At 40.0% G+C, this 17366-nt stretch overlaps 1 protein-coding gene across 4 annotated transcripts; it reads right to left on the bottom strand.

Moving 5' to 3' along the window:
* Window positions 1-3656: 3656 nt before the first annotated feature.
* Window positions 3657-16968, bottom strand: ark2n (arkadia (rnf111) N-terminal like PKA signaling regulator 2n). 4 transcript variants are annotated; one of them, XM_004549742.6, is made up of 5 exons: window positions 16733-16963; window positions 15010-15918; window positions 8017-8187; window positions 7468-7579; window positions 3657-7343 (listed from the first exon to the last, which is right to left on the bottom strand). In XM_004549742.6, exons 2-5 carry the CDS (start codon window positions 15848-15850, stop codon window positions 7154-7156), a joined length of 1314 nt encoding a protein of 437 aa, XP_004549799.2. In that variant the 5' UTR covers window positions 15851-15918; window positions 16733-16963; the 3' UTR covers window positions 3657-7153. The 4 variants fall into 4 exon arrangements, with proteins under 4 accessions (XP_004549799.2, XP_004549800.2, XP_004549802.2 ...); XM_004549743.6 differs by having other exon boundaries at window positions 15010-15915; XM_004549745.6 differs by lacking the exon at window positions 8017-8187 and having other exon boundaries at window positions 16733-16962.
* Between the last annotated feature and the right edge of the window lie 398 nt (window positions 16969-17366).

Raw genomic sequence — 17366 nt, 5'->3', positions numbered from 1 at the left:
ATCAGGCATTTTCAATGCAGGACTTGAGATGATTCTGCTATATACATTACCTTCTTTACACGTAAGGCATAAATGTTGCATTGCAATGTAGTAGATTTATCATTTATTTAGTACATTTACATTTTTAAGTTCAAAGTTCCTTTCATGTATTGCAGATAGGGTATACTGAACTGAACAATGCAGGGATTTATATGAGATATGCCCTGAAAAGTATGAAAAGGTTTCTATTCAAAGGATCTAAGAGGATGGCAAGATAGGTGTCAGTGATACTCATAATAAGGAAAATCATATGTACATGGACCATGGGTAAAATAACATTTGAGAGTACAAATGTGATTATATTTAACACTCTGAAGGGTCTTTTCAGTAGCGTTACTCTTGATGCTTCAGGTATAGTTGGCTTAAAAGGGAAGAGAAAATAGCATTATGAAAATTACACTGGATTCAGTACCATACATGTATTGCTGGACTCATAATGGGCAGCTTGCAAAAAATTGATAAGGCAGACACAGTTGTTTGTTTGTTTTTCACTTGCACTTTTCAAACCTTGTCAAAGCCTCTTGCCTATATTACCCAAAAAGCTTAGCAGGTGGCAGTTCATTTAAAGAATCATTCAAAGTTAAGTCAGTAAAAGTGAGAACTTCCAGGGCTGAAAAATTGAGTAAATTTAAAACTGCAAACACCATTAGCTTCAATATGGTACCTTCTTGTAAAAAGAAAAACAAACAAACAACTTACTTTATTGTCCAATTTCATCACATCTGCTTTCAGTGAAATCATGAAAAATGTCAGTCTTCATCAACGCTGAAACAAGTACTGATGGCAGAGAGGAAGGATGTAACTTGCTTTAACAATTAAGGGCCAACAAGGGTGATTTGTGACAGCCAAATATTCACTGCCTGACAAGAAAAACAGCACAGGTTGTCTTACACAAAAGTGAAACAAAAGGTATTTACTGTTTTTGCTTTTTAGATTGGATTGAAGTGCTGTGATTGGTTGGGCCTAACCCTACCTATAGGGCAGCCAATGGTTATGCATATGCAACTGAATTCTCTCATAAACAGAATTGAAAAAAGGAAAGATATATACTTGCATAGATTATTTGCCTTGACCTTTGTCAGACTCGATCATCAGGAAAATGTTGCTGAATGATCTTCTTGATGATCCGATACAGTTCAAGTAATACTTAACTCTTTGAATATTCGTGAATATATGTTGGCCAGATTTGTCATACAGCAGAACTTGTGAAAAAAGGGGCCTGTGTCCCAAAAACCTCACTGCCTGTAGTGTTAAGCCTGAAGGATGAAGGAACAGATGGGCCTGTGGAGGCTGAGGGGGTCACAAAACTCTTAGTCCCATATGTCCTCCAGTTCCCGTCATCTAATGCCTTAAGCCTGCTGTGAAACACAAAGAGCCTTTCACGATGCTTTACTATCACTGCTGCAATCAATTTCACACATCAAAACTGCCACTTTATTCCACACATTTATGTACATTTGAACACAAGCATTTATCAGGATAGCTGGCTGTAGTTGACGTATTAACAGAAGCAGCAGCTGAGCTCTCTTTCAGCAGAACCTGATGTAAAAATTGTGTCCTCACCAGAAATGAGACTTATTTCCACTCTTTATTTTTAGAAAGCCCTCTGGAGGTGGGCAGAGCGAGGACTGAACAAATGAAATGCCATTTTGAAGAAACTGGAGATAACTTGGAACAAAACATGTACAACACAAAAATCCTAAGTGGCATCATTTAGTGTAAAAGGACATCTGCAAGATGAAGCGCAATCATTTCTGGCTTTGAGAGTGAGCCAGCACATTCACTGCTCTGTGAGGCCACCGCTGCCCTGTGAAAATTAGCATACAGCTGATGTTCTGCCCCGAGGGTGGAAAGAGCTGGCTAAAGGGCTTTAGTTTTTCGTTAAAGGGCCCCGCAGACTGCATTGCTCCACTCCCTCATTGTCTTCTTCATGTGAACTCCATATGTCCCCCTAGTGGCAGGTGTTACAGGGTGACCTCTGACCTGGCATGCTACTTTGGTGGGTGAGGATGAACCTGCATTGTTCACAGTCAGGCAGCCGTCTAGACTGCTTGGCCACAGAATAAAATAAACAATGAGACATCTTGTTAAGTGCTATACCTATGGTGGCAGTTATACAGTACTAAGTCTTGTGACACCCTTTAAATATTTTGTTTCCAAGGAGCCAGACGCTTGTAATTTCTTTTAAAAGTGATCTTGAGCAATAGTTCTCCAGGCTTCTGAAGATCTGTTAAAGTGTCCTTGGACATTGTCTGCTTTTTCACTCATTTTCAATCCAGGCCTTGTACGTAACCATTTTGTTTGTTTGTTAAGTCACTTAACACTGACCTATCAATCATTCAAACACAATAAAGGATACTTAACTTGAAGGTTGAACTAGTGTTGTTGTTAAACCAGTTTTGTGGCAGACAACCTAGAAAGAACTTGAAGTTGTAAACACATAAATTGTTCCCATTTCTTTATTTGCATATAGGAAAACTGTCAGCTTGACGTGCGTAAAATTCGATTTCTGCACTAACAAGGCCATTTCCAAAAAGATATTAGCTTAAAACTTGGCAGATCTTGGTGTGGTGTGCAGTGTCTCCCTAAAACAAATTGAGGAAGCTCGACAAGTGGAGTACAAAAGAAGAAGCATCAGGGCTAAAAAAAAAATCTACAGCAGATGAGCAGCATCTGAAAGTCATGTCCTTTAGAAGTAAGATGGAGAGATTCATCTGGGCCTTCACTTCATCCATCTAATGTTCACTGAATCATAAATGGTCTTAATGGGGTCGCTATCAAGGAGTTATTCTTAAGGAAGAGAAACAGGCAGAAAGGTATGTTGAGGTATGCCAAATTACACAAGAACTGGACTGAAAACCAGTGGCAACACGTCTTATTATCATGAATATGTACCAAGGACGTCAGGGTAGAGGTACAGCAGTGAGTGTCAACAGTCATCTGTAAAACACAATGGAGTCATGGATTGGCCTCCCCAGAGCTTGGACCTCAAAATTATTGAAGCAGTGTGTGATCATCTTGACTGAGAGCAGAACAAAAGGCAGCCAACGTCCAAAGAGAGCTTTGAATGTTCTTCAAGAAGCCTGGAGAAGGATTCCTGGCTGTGTCGAAATATAAAGGCGGCCATACCAAATATTAATTTCAAGCTATTAGAACTGTACGAACTATTTGTCTTATATACTGTGTTTCATGTGTGCACGTTTCAGTAACTCACTTATATTGTTCCCTCTTACCTTATAGTTATATTTCATGATGAAAATGTAAAAGGAATGAGGGTTGGCTCGAGACTTGTGCACAGGACTCGACAGATAAGAACACTCAAACAACACTCACAGTAAGCAAGAATTCAGATCAGTCTTGTAATGACATGATTTAACATTTTTAGGGTGAACTGTTAAAAGTGAAATTCAAATCGCACTTTATGCTAAAGTTGTAAACATACCTGAAAGGCTGAAACGTGTCACCATCCTCGTCTCAGATTAATTACACCACTTTGGTCTGCCAGAAAAGGCAAAAATCTGTGACTGGTGTCAAAATCTTGACACCAGTCACAGCACATGAGCAAAAACTGCAAATATATGCTTGTAAAACACAGAAATAAATGACTTGACAAGAGCTCATTAAATAACGGTCCGTTTATTTAGTTTTAAAATAGTTTCTTTTTGTTCTACAGACATAATTTCAAGGAAGTCAGGGACTTGCAGAAGCAACAAAATAAACACTTCTGTTAAGTTAAAATACTGACAGCAAAACGGAGCAAAAACAGAAGAGTGAGGCTGAAATACCGGCAATGACGATAACATCGGAGATGAGGATGAAAGATGCCACCAAACATGCTATGTGCAACCAGCATCACTGCCGTGGTTTCTACCACACTTATATCACTAAAGACACAAGTGATGCCTCGCTAGCATTTCATAATAGTCCCACAGAAAAACAGCAAAATGGTTTTTGCAAGCTGAAGTGTTGTGGTACAGAGTTCTTACAGTGGTAGATGTATATAACAGAAAAAACTGGCCAAGTAAAACCAAATATATATTCAACAATATATTCAATTTGTAACTATATTCGATCTTTTCACAGCAAATTCACTGACTTCCAAATGAAGAGATTCAGATTCACATAGTAAATTTCTAAGAATAAATTGGGAAATAAACTGAGAACATAAGCTCCATATAGACTTTGGTTTAGATTGTTCAAATTTTATCTTTCTGTGACCAGCAGAAGTTAAAATAAATCTATAATTATCAAGCGTCACTTAGGAAAGTGTATGTTATTAAATATGCAATTACAAGAAATGTGTTAAAATAGCCTGTAAAGCTATTGATTACATTTTTTTTAGCCAGCGTGGCTGCAGTACTGCATGAAGACAAAAGAAGACAGCAGGAAAGAGAGCAAGCAGGCCCTGAGGATCAGGGTTGAAAAACAAAAACAGAAAACAGTTTATACAATAATCATCTCATCTATAAATGCCCCATAACTCACACATTGGGCATAAACTCAACATCACTTTTACTCTTTTTCTATAGATATATATGTATAGATATATGTGTGTTTGTGAAATTAACATCTATTATTAAAATATTTATTGTTGCGATAGCAAAATCCGCTGCTTTGTAAGGTAAAAGAATAAGCTTTAAACCTTTCTAAAAGGAAATAGTGCACATTTCAAGGCATTCAGGCCATCTTGCTTTGCAGTATTCATTGGAAGATACAGTTCCTCAGTTATTATAAAGGGGTCCCCAGAGATTTAAAGGAGTTTGCATCCATTCAAGGTAAGCATGCAAACAATAAGTACAACCAGCCAGCACGGCAAGGACATACATTCACTGATAATTAAAGTCGCCCTTGGACACTCAAACTGTAACAAAAGTGTGGCTTCCAATGCATCTTTGAAAACAAAAACAGCACTGTCGTAGTGTTTTGTAGCTTGGACTTTTTTTTTTTTTTTTTTGCTTATTTTCTTCCCAGGCTTCAAATCACAGGTGTGCAATTAATTTCCCCCAGGTGTCACATGACAAACTTGAATTCTTGTGGAGGGCCCAAAAAACAAGACACCCCTAACCAAAAATAAAAAGTTTTATTGTTCCTGTATTATAGTGGCAACAAACAAAAACTGAAATTTTAAATGAAGTGACTTCTTCAGAAATGTTTATTGGCATTCTGGTGATGAGTAAACATTAGATGAGAAGATCGATAACCTGACTGTGTGAAGCTAGCGGCCAGTTAGCTATGTAGAAAGAATAGAGACCAAGGAAACTGCAAGCATGCTCGTGTCCATCTACTTGACCTATTTATTTCTGACCATACTAAAGGTGGAGAAACCAACTCCCAAGTGTCTTAAACCTGTATTCTTTTTAACAGCCGGCAGCAGGTGACTCCTCTGGCTGCAAAAAGACTTCTGGTTGTGCGCGAGCCTATCGGAAAACAGCCGTTAACCTGCTTGCTCTGTAATCTCACTGAACACTTCCCTGATGACTTCATGGGCTCCATCACTAGTTTCAGGTCATACAGAATGAAACATGAAGCTCATTTTGTAATTTATGGTTTACATAAGGAGTATAAAAGTTAATGACTCGTCAGTCAAAGACCAATGTGTACGCAGTGTCCGGGGTTTCACACTACAGCATGTAAAAAAAATTTTCTTTTATTTTTTAACTACTCATACTGATATACCATGTGTTAACTAGTAAATGCAAAGGAACTAGTATGTGGCTCTTGGAGAGAGTGTTTCCCTGATTTCTGTCGAGCGAATATAAATGGACTGCAGTCTTAGTTTTTATGTTTTGTCACCCACCTAAAACACCCATCACACAAACATGCATCCAGCACTATCACACAAACAGTCAGATGCAGATTACACATTAATGGGAAGATTCTGGAGTTCAAAATTTTGACCCTTTTGACATGTGGCTAGATGGAGCTAGGAAATCAAAAAACCCGACTCTCCAATTATGGGATGCCTCACTCTCTGTGTGGCTCTGAAGATTAAAGGTCTTCTACTGATTGGAAGATCAGTGATCCAATCCCTGGCTCTTCTTCATGTCGAAGGATCCTTGGGCAAGATATTGAACCCCGAGTTCCCATTAATGCATGCATGTGCGAGTGCTTAGGCATGGACAGAAAAAAAGTGCTTGTATGAATGTGGGTGAAGGGAAAAGAGCGATAAATACAGTCCATTTACCACTCTACCTCAAGAACCACATCCACCTAGCTCTAAACTGCTTTATTTTTTTAAATAGATTTCTGTTACCAGTCTTCTCATCTAACTCTCTAAAAATAGTGAAAGTTTCCCTAAATATCCGATACTTCTTTTCAAATGAAGCAAAGCACTCACTGACAGCATCAGAGCATGGGTTGTACACCGTATAGTAAAACAATCTATAAAGGCAGACGGATCTAAATGCAAGTCCAGTGGCAAGACCTTTGAAAATGGGGGGGAAAAAATAGAAAATTACCCTTGACAGATACAAAGTAAACTTTGTCATTTATCTATGGTCTACTACTGTACAACAGAAAGTGTACAAGCTGCCATTCTGTTCTGACCTCAGGTGGCTGCAGATTTAAAAAAAAAAAAAAAAAGCCAAATCAATTCTGAAAACATTTCATTCAAAGTCTGTAGTGAAGCAGGTTCACAGCCATCTCATGATACTGACCTGCTCTAAAGCAGCAACTTGAAATGTTCACTATACAGCTTGCAAGCACATGACACACTGCCTATATCTGGTATTGAAGGGTAACTGAGGTATTAAATGAAGGGAAGATATTGCTATCATTACCAGATAAATCATTCTTGTACATTTCCACCTTCACTTGAGGTGCTGTGCCATTTAGATGCAGCTAAAATTCATAGCTGACAAGCAAAGGTTCAGGGAATCACACCAGTTGAATGGCTTTGATACATGATTGTTCAACAGTAAAGTTAAAAACAAAAGAGTGCTTTGGAGCAGGAAGAGCCCACAAGCGGTTACAGGCGAGGCCACAACTCTAGAAAGGATTCAGTTTAGCTTTAACGTGGAGGACAGGCAAGATGGATGAGGAGCAGTTGGGAGGAAGAGGTGTGTAGGGAAAAAAAAGTCTTCAGTGTATACGTTGGGTTTTTTTTTTTTTTTTATTAAAGTAGGTATTTGTGTCCGCCGTCCTCGTCCAGCGTGAGGTCCACCACTTCAGGAGGGGACACCCAGTTGGGCTGAGGGGAAACAGTAGTCCAGAGCTGTGATTGATTTGTGCTGTTTAACTGCTCCCCTGAGTTCTCTTTCCAGGAGGACAAACTCTTTATGACCCCCCCGCAAGGATGGGCGCATCTAGATTTGAAAAGGAAAGAAAAAAAAAAAGTAAAAAAAAAAAAAAAAAAGTAAAAAGTTGAATTCAGTGGAGGGGTGGGCAGTAACAGTAGAATTTTACAGTTTCCCCACTGAAAGTCTTTACCGTGCTTTTTCTTGCACTCCGACTATTTCCACCTCACTGTCAGAGGAAACAATGTTAATCTGGCCCTTGTGCTGAGAGCTCTCCTTGTGCGACAGCTCTGCCTCCATGTGGCCTGAAACAAATGTAGAGGAACACAGTCATGCTTTGTGAGGAGGGCCGAAGCAGTAGAGCGCTTCAGACCTCGCTGACACGTGAAGACAGCAGCTGCTTTGACACAGACACACAAAAAACACAAACCCCAACACAAAACAGAGATGAAGCTGACAGTGGTGTTTGTAAAACTGACTGGACAGCATGGAGTGACACATTAGATGGCTGCCTTTATATTCATGTTCTGTCGGCTGCAAAAAAGGTCAAGACTTTTAGTAACATCAAATGCCAGCTGGCGGTGTGTGGGATAAAGAGTGCTTCAAAAGTGTCTTGCTGAGATTAATAAGACCGCCTCCTGCCACACGGCACATTTCAGCTTACTGATGACAACCCATGCCTTTAAAATGTCCTGCCTTCACTGAGAGGATTGGAATTTATTATACCGGGTTTGTAACTGACCTGAGGTAGAGCTCAGAGCTCTTATACACCCAGAGTGAGCTGCCATATCCTGGCCTCTGTGTGTTTTTAGCTCATGCTTTATCACCGTGGGCCGGACTGCCTCCACATTCATACTCTCGTGGTTAGAATCAGTGTCTGAAATATCATAGTGACCCACTACTGGAGGCCCGTCTGCAGAGAACAAAGAAAACACTTCATTATTCAAATCATGCCTGGGAATAGTGCGACTTCTGTTTGAATGAGAGACTGGACACTGCTTCCACAGACCCGCTAAGTCTTAGCATCTACAATAGACACAAGAAAACCCCCATTGGTCCCCCGTTTCCCCTGAAGTAAAGGTCTACATTAACTCTAAAATAAAACAATGCATTATACTCTTATAAATGATGGTTGTATTTGAAGCACATCAACAAACCTTTTGTTCTTTCCATTTATTGCTTTTTAAAATAACAGCCATTCACATAAAAACTACACTCGAGTACAGTCGTTACAAAACACATTTCAAAATAATCTTACTCAGTGAATGAAATGTAGTGGGGATAGTCAAAAAAACTAAACAAAACAAAGCCAAACAACAGGAGTGTAACTAGAAGAGCGGGAGCACATAATTGTTCTACCCTGTAAAAAGGAGTCCCTGGGAAAGAGAGAGAGAGACACACAGACACAGACAGACACACACTCTGCTATCCAGACATCTGTGGGTGTGTGAGAGGGGTTTTGTCTGGACAGCATGTACTGTGAGAGAACACTGCCTATGAATAGCTGATATAGGTAGATACTAGGGTTACCAAAGAAACCAAGCACTTGCCAATATAAAGGCCATGTATTAGAGATAGAAAAGCACTAATGTAGACCAGGTTAGTGTCTTTGGTAAACAATGGACTGTCCTTGCTGTTGTTTTTAATGCACATTTTGATTTCATGCACAGGCTCTCGTTACTGTGCTGACAAAACTGTTGATTTAAAAGTCATTCTAGTTTTAAGGAGTACAGGAGAGCTGACGCTGGATCTATTTAAATCCGTAATGGCAAAGGAACGCTTTACAAAACAAGCAATCTTCACACAACATGAAACCGTTAGGTCAAGGGAAAACAAGGAAAAAAAATATAGAGATAAAATGTCCCGTCAGTCACCGTTTATCAGCATAAGGAAAAGCTATAGCTTGCACACGTGCTGCTGATGTAAACTAATTTGGCCTTGCACATTCTATATACTAATATACTCGCATGCAAACAGGTGGGGGAAACACGTCGCTTAGCTTTAGGCTCTGTAAAAATGACAGTCATAGGGCTACATATACACATATAGAGAACACTTTTGAACATCTTAACTTTAAATATGATCAGGCCAAAGATTCCTTCATCAGTCTCTGTGATGGTTGTTAGCAGTATTTAGAAATAAGACCCAAATGGTCATCTACATCAGTGAAAACAGTGTGGGGGGGGAGGGGGGTTCAAGGAGGATTGTTTCCTCCCCCCTTTCAAAGACCACAGGATGTGAACCAGAAGGCCACTTGATCACATAGATCTCACTTTTTCTTTTCTTTTTTTAATTAGAAAAAAATCCGTAAACATTGCCATGCACCATACTGCAGCTGTATTACTGCTCTATATCTGCACGTTTGATGCCTGGGTTTTCAGTTTAAAGTCAAGATGCGAATACGCAGTGCCTGGTGGGGACACTGGATAAACTGGCAGACCAGTGCAAACAAAATTGAAGTAGACAAATACCCATTACTATAATATGACTGAAGATTTGAGGCCAATGCAGCCAATAGCCACAACAAAAGAACCCATGCCTTATATGATGTTATAAAATCTACACCTAAGCTACTAAAATAACCACAAGTTTTCTTTTCCAGATTCCTCAATCACTCGTTTCATGTTACTGCGCAAATGCAGTGCCAGCAGCAAATGTAACAGAAAGGCCTTTATTTAAAAATGTAAACACGTCTAATCCTTAATATAGATTTTTAAAAAAGCAAGAAATTGTGTGTGTTAGTATATTGTGTTTATATTTATAGGCATATCTATGTTTAAATGTTCTGTTAGTAAAGCTATGCCACCAAAATAAAGGTTGTCACAAGATTTTCCTGAACTGTTTACAAGCAAAGTGCAAACAGTTCAAGACAAACGGGGGGTATGCAGTGGTAAACCTGATTCTTAAGGAAACAGCACTATAATGCTTTACCCATCATGAGTTCAGAATGACAAGGCACATGCTATTACACAGCAGCACCCCACTTAACACTGCAATGATGGCTACCCATCATTATAGTTCATATGCTGAATGAAAGAAATAAAACAGTTACTCTGTATGTGTCAAAGAGGGTATTCAGCTGGTGCTGAAAAAAACGAAAGAAAGAAAGCAAAGCAATACAATAAGAGCCCTGACTCAGTCTATTGAGAAGCCATGTTTCCGTGTCACAGATGCTGCAGAAATCAAATAGGTGAGTTGAATTTTTCTCAGTGTCAAATCTCACAGTGATTCAGTGCCAGCACACATGCTGAGCCTCAGGGGCCCGTGCTACTAAGCAGGATTCCAAGCTAGTTTCAGGTTTTCAGGGTTCCCCCGCTTCCAAATTCAGTTCCTTCTGCGGGTACACTGCCACATTAGACCACACCAAAATACACGACCTCCTGAGTAGGTCATGTTCAACATAACAGATGAACGTATATAAAGCACCAACTACTGACCAATTGGTTGTCTTTTGTGAAGATCCTTTGGGCTGTACAGCACATGTACTGAGTGGGTTTTATTTCACTTATGCCTGTGAGCATTTGAGCCCATTTCTTCTTTCCATATGTCAAGACTCTTTAACTGATTAAATTCCAGTGCTTAGACCTTATAAAATTTGCAAGAATTTAAAAAAATATTTTACCCGATGTCATTCGATTTAACATTACCCGGGTTGTAGCTGAAACAACAGAGCTAAAATTATCTAAATAAACAACCACAGGTAACACATGAATTTGAAGAAATACATCATTGTAATTCAAGTTATATTTTCTTGTTTGTCAGTGATGGAGCATCATCACTAATGGGCCTTTTAGTAAATTGCACATTCACACAAAATGCAATTTTATGCCAATTTTTCCTCCTGGCTTTTTGCCTGGATTACATTTTTAATTTTCTTCATATCAGGATTACTGTTTGTTCTGACTTTAAGTGGCTATAGTCCCATAGTCTTTGCAGTTGGTCATCTGGTGCCACCATTACGCATGTTATGCGAAAATGCTCATAGCTGGGTTTAATTAAAACAAACAAACAAACAAACAAACAAAAAAAAAAAAAAAAAAAAAAAAAAAAAAGAACCCAACCGATTACCAGACTCCATGTGACTGTGTTTGCTAGGCTTAACAAAGCCATATAAAGAAGACATGTTAAACCTGCTTCATAGCACGGGCCCCTGGTCTGCACAGAGTCAAGTTCAAATGACCAGTTCAGGCCCAGCTGCTGCTGCTGGTGGTGTTTCTGTTTAGTGCCCTCACATCCTTGAACGGGTATACCCCATTGCTTTCTGCCTTAACTATCTCTACACTTGCCGAGATCAAAGTAAGAAACTGCGAGGGGTGAAGCAGAAGTGAAATCTAAACATTCAAGAGACCAGGGTCTGGAACACCTAGATTTCCATTCTGAGTGACAACTTCAGGGTGGATGTTGTTGTTGTTGTTTATAGGGGTGTGGGTGAGACTGTTGTTCTCTCGTGCCAACATGTAGGCAGCCATAGTCTCTGCAGACTCTGAAGATGGCAAAAATGAGCTTGGGGGGGAAGGCCGTGCCCCCTGTGAGGCCTGCTGCTGCCCTTCTGGGCCGTCACTCGAGCGCTTGGAAGAATCGTTGTCCGAGTCGAGGTGTGCAAGCTTTTCCATCCAGACGCGGAAGCGCTCCTCGGTCTGACGCTGCATCACAGCAAAGCGCGTCATGGCCTCCTCCAGAACGCTGCCGATGCCGTTCCTGTCCCACGAGCCGCTGTCCAGTAACCCATGAATCTGGGATCCCACTCTGGATCTCTCCGAAGCACGTCTGAAGCCAGCTTTAAAGACATTGAGGCCAAGCCATAAGAAAATACAGTAGCACTTTCATGCTTCGGAGGTGGACTTTTGCATTACAGAGAAAATGACAGTTTGTTTCAGGTAACGTGCAGATCGACTCTTTTCATGCTGATGGACTACATCATGCAGTTGTAGCACTCAAATCTGTGTGCGGGATGTAAAAAATGGCTGAAAACATTTCATGTCCTACAGATCCCTGAAGGAAGATAATTGGTGGTCTGAGGGTGACTGATCGAGTGATTTGGAAAAGGTTTAAGATTTTAAAGTAAATGCAACAACCCAAAGCAAAATAACTTCAAATCTGAGCCGCAAAAGCAACAGACATAACTAAGAGATAGACTTTATATAAACCAAAGTACCTTTACTAATACAAAAACAATTTATTACGGATCATCTATGAAACACAAGAAACTAAAATTTGATTTTAATGTAAAAATGCTACGGTAATAAAATACATCAAGCTATACGCTAAAGAACACAATCATGATCAAAAGATTATCCAACAGTAAACCGAGTGCTTCTCTTCCGTTGGGAGACCTTTAAACACCAGCCTGATAGGAGCTACTTCTGGAGAATTCAACTCACCCAAAAGATTTCTACAACATGTAAGCAAACTCACGGGGTCTAACGTGCATGCAAGCGTTACAATCAGCGTTTGCCAATGAGTGTTTATTCCAGGTAGACACCTCTGGCCCACAGATTCGCAAAAAGCCATTCTCAATTAGATTTGTATATATTTGTATGCATTTACACTTTCAACAGGATGACAAGAACTCACGGGCTCATCTAAGGTGTTGCAAAATCATTTAAAGTATAGGAAAGCACCCAACTACATTTCTGACATGATTCACTGTAGGAGGAGTGAAGTGTGTGATGGGTCAGGACAAAAAGAATATTGAAACATTAAGGAATATTTAGTAAGGACAGAAATGCAGGAAATGCAATACTAAATGCCCAGCAGTTTTCATGTGAATGAAATACTTGCTAAACTCCCTCTAACAAAACAGACTAATTACTTATGAGGTTAGGCAATCTAGTGAAACACAACATTAGATATTGGATTTTATGTCCTTACTCATGTATAAGCCAGTATTTCTACAGCTTACTGACACCAGCAGTGACTGCAGAGTCTTGCAACTCAGTGAGATCATAGTATGTCTATTTAGAGCAAAGGCTGTGTATATTAATGGCTGACTTGTTGAACTGCAGAACTCACAGTAATGGTTACATTAACTCAACTCTTTTTTTACCACTCTGAGCTGGACAATGTTGATTAGACTCCCATAGCAAATCATCAGTAAGAAAGAGTTTCATGACAATGTTTAAGTCTCTTTCAGACATGGGATATGTCAGATTGCTTGCTTTACCATTCTGTTCCAGTCCTGGTTATCACTCATAAGACCCTTTTCCATCAATACCTACTCAGATCGACTCGGATCGACTGGTTTTCCATTACAATTTAGTACCTCCTAATGTGTGTGTGAACGACGCGATTAATATGTGACATGAACGCTACAACAAAGGTGGACGCCGAGGCAAAAATATACCTGCTACTCGGTCTGTGGCTTTTCGCCAGACTCAGGGACCACGTTTTTTTGTAGCCATTGTGATGCTACTGACCAGCTAATCAGTGGCATGCAGTCTGACGGCATCACATTTTAGTACCTGCTCGGATCACTGGAACCCCGGCTGAGCAAGTACGAAAAAGTACCAGGTACCAGGCAGGTACTATGACCTAACAGAAAACTCTGAAAACTGTGGCGAAACGTGCCGAGTCGATCCAAGTAGGTACTAATCGAAAAGGGGCTTTATATTGTTAATTATATTATTAATGTTGCTTAGTTGTTTAAAGCTTCATTGATATAACAGTGATGGGGAGAGCCATGGTATGTGTGTCTTATTTGCAGGATTTCTCCAGCCAATCAAAAAAAAAAAAAGAAAAAAAAAAAAAAAGCTTCCAAAGAGGTTTTGACCTACCACCAAAGAACCAAAGAAGAACAATCAGGTGATGAATCTATATTGAGACCATTTTTTAATGATCTTTAATTTACTTTAAGCTTTAAATATAATTTTATATACACTGTTGGTTTATAAAGTGCCAAACAAAGTGACAAGGATACTTTCAACTCTGAAGAAGTGTAATCTCCTTTTTTGAAGACTTTGTTTCCTCCTTCATCATCACAAGGACCAGGTTCTGTATGTGTGAGTGTTTGCTGTAGCAGCTCCCAAATACAGCATACAGACTGTGTGAGAGCAAATGAGCTTTATTCTGGGTTGGAAAAAGTGAAAATTCTTCATCATGGATGTCTTACCAAGACAAATGCTAAGAGAGATGTGCAAAGTTGCAATTTCATTAATGCAACTGCATATATTTTAGACTTGTGTCATACTGACAGTGATATGCAAATGCAGGTTGAACCTACAGCAGCTTCAGCCTGTAAGAGTGACGCTCTGTTGAGACTTCTAGATAAAACTGAACAGAATGATTGTCCAGCCAATGCATTCTAAGATGATGTCTGTCTGACTAAAAACGGTACATGTCTGAAAGGGGTAATGCTGTATTATGACTAGGTGCTGGTCCTCTAAACATATACTGTATACATCTAAAGACAACTTGAATGAATATAGACATGGATGGGAAAATAACTAAGGAAAAAAATGACAAAACAAACAAAGCAGCCCTGTTATTGATTTGATGTTAGGAAGGATTTGTACAGTTGTTGTATCAGTTTAATGATTTGGTTGACAATTTTTTTTTAACTCATGCAGGCAGACTCTTATGTCTAACTGATCAGTAGTCAATACTTTCTTATGTTGTAAACCAGTACTAGTCTGCAATGTGAGTCAGAGATTTATATGAAATACTAAGTGGCTGCTAGTGGACAGTGATGGTAGTAGTACTGAGCTCTTAAGCATGCGTTGTAAACATCGGTTATTACCTGGAATATCTGTCTTGATTGTCTTGCTACCCCCTGAGGTGTCATCATCCTCATCCTCGGAGGAGCTGGTGCTGGAGTCACAAGTGAGCTCGCTGTCACTTGTACTGCTGTCCTGCAGCAGGTTGTACTTCTTCCGTGCTGCTGCCTCTCGTTTTTGCCTCAGCAGGCGCATTCGCTCCTTGTGTTTCTGACTGCGGTGACCTTTCACTTTTGAAAACTTGCCATTGGTTTGTTTTTCCTGGCCTCCTGCGGCTGCTATCATGGTGGGCTGGCAGCGGTTCTTCTTTGCAGCCATTGTACTTGGAGGCACCTCACTCTCTGAACGTGACCGTCGAGACTTCCTTCCCCCTGCAACTGTGGCAGATGCTTGCATTCCTCCTGCCTGCCCAGGATCACCTGTAGCTTCCATGCTGCCCTCTTCCTCTTCTCCTATGGGAGGAGCAGCACCTTCTTCCCCTGAGGAGAGTGTATCAGAGTCAGCCAGGTGGCCACTGGATGAAGGCGAGAGCATGCAGGGGTTCGAGGAGTCACTCTCGTAGATATGACGAGACACGGGTTTGTCACTTCCTGTTGAGGCATGCTGAGACTCTGGTGAGTCTCTGCGAAGCTCCTTCATCAAGCATGGCATGGACAGGAGACTCTGCTCACCTTCTGTATTCAAGGGGCTGTCCGCCTCCTTTTCCCTTGGGGGCGAACTGGTACTGGTAGTGGTTTCTGTTTTCAGATGCTCATCCTGCTCTGCTTGAACAGAAGCTGTGGCTGATTGAGCTTCATCAAGGCACTCTGAGGGGCACTCAGCATCTACAAATTCTTCTGCCTTTTCTGAGTCAGCCATCTTCATGCTAGTTGAGCCCAGCGGCCAAAGGTCCAACAAGCATGGACCAATGTCCCTGGACAGGACCTCACCTGCTGGAGGAAACGAAGCATCACAAACTTTAGTTAAACAATCTAAACAAACTTGAAAGACAATAACAATTGTTTTTAAACCTTAATTCTTTTAAACAAAACAATTACTTTTACAAAAGAATTATATGAAAAAAAACACAACTTAAAATAAATATCTTGCATGACACATAAATTCTTTACTACAATATTTATTTGGAAATATTTAGGAGACTGAATAATTAACAATTATTACTATAACCGTAAAGTTCTTAAATCAAAGCTATACCCTATACTAAAATAAATAAAAGTGGAATATTATAGTTTACTACTTCTTCCTTTCTAATCCAATTACTGCTTTAAGTATAAAAGCACACAGACACGTTAAATGTCGGACAATATTTGGCCAGAATATGTTTTTAACGGTATTACTAGAAGGTGCTAAGCATCTGCTTTAGTTTTAGATTTCACAGACAGCGAAAACGACCCTTTTAAACAAAGGTTTAAACCCATTAAAGTACCCGTGTAAACTACAGGATGTTTATTTGTTCCCGGATAAATTACTTCAGTTAGTTGTGTCAAGGGCTAGCTGGAACTAGCACACCCTTTTAGCTGCACAGTGAAGCTAACCTCGGTCATAACCTTAAGATTCCCAAACTTGGCGACAGGCAGACGTGGAAAAAATATTCACGTTGCAAGATAGCGGCCTATCATTAGCCTAAAAATGGAAGCGCTACGAATCCAGCCAGAGCTGTAACAAGCAGGATAATGTCAGCAGCTATCAGTCAAAAGCGATAACCAACTTAGCCTTTAAAATAGCACTCGGCTAGTTACAACTTACCGCAGAGTTACTTATATTCTTCTTTTCCAAGTGTCACACTCGACATCTTCAGTAACGTGCAACCTCTCTGATATGTGATATGTAAACTGTGCACCGCTGAATGCACTTGACTTATTTACAACTTGGAAGAATTTGAATGTGTTTTGACGCAGAAGACTCGCAGCTCCGCGAGCCCTGTTTAGCAGTTAGCTGTATGTTTTTTTTTAAAATGTCTCCATCGCTCACAAAGCTACGTGCGCCACTTCCGGTATGCGCTACTTAGACGAGCGCCCCCTATTGTTCGGAAATCAGCACTTCTTCTTCTATCGGCTTCTTTCCCCAAAGGCGGTCGCCACAGCGGATCATCTGCCTCCATCTTACACTATTCCGAGCACCATCTCTGTCACCCCCACCCCTCGCCCTCTTTCTCTCTCTTTCCATATATCCGCATTATTCCTTAGGTTAATGATCTGTGGAGGAGTAAGCCACATGTATGTTAAAGTGTTCGCAGAAAGGAAACTGTTATATGTCATAAAAATGGCCTTCATATATTTATGTATATGTATATATGTGTTTTTGTTTTGTTTTTTGTTTTTTTTTGTGTTTTGTTTTTTGTTTTTTTTTGTTTGGTTTCTTATTCAACCTTTTCGAGATG

This window comes from Maylandia zebra, linkage group LG7, assembly GCF_041146795.1.
Source record: "Maylandia zebra isolate NMK-2024a linkage group LG7, Mzebra_GT3a, whole genome shotgun sequence".
NCBI classification, from domain to species: domain Eukaryota; kingdom Metazoa; phylum Chordata; class Actinopteri; order Cichliformes; family Cichlidae; genus Maylandia; species Maylandia zebra.
Note: the sequence above shows the minus strand (reverse complement) of the source record. Positions and strands in the feature narration are given on the sequence as shown.

What these genes read in the sequence shown, in the direction of transcription:
- ark2n (XM_004549742.6), bottom strand. Translation starts at nt 15,850, where the DNA reads ATGAAGATGGCTGACTCAGAAAAGGCAGAAGAATTTGTAGATGCTGAG. An exon ending in AATCAAGACAGATATTCCAG is followed by an intron (nt 8,188 to 15,009) that starts GTAATAACCGAT and finishes TGTTCTCTGCAG; the next exon opens with ACGGGCCTCCAGTAGTGGGT. An exon ending in AGCTCTGAGCTCTACCTCAG is followed by an intron (nt 7,580 to 8,016) that starts GTCAGTTACAAA and finishes CATTTGTTTCAG; the next exon opens with GCCACATGGAGGCAGAGCTG.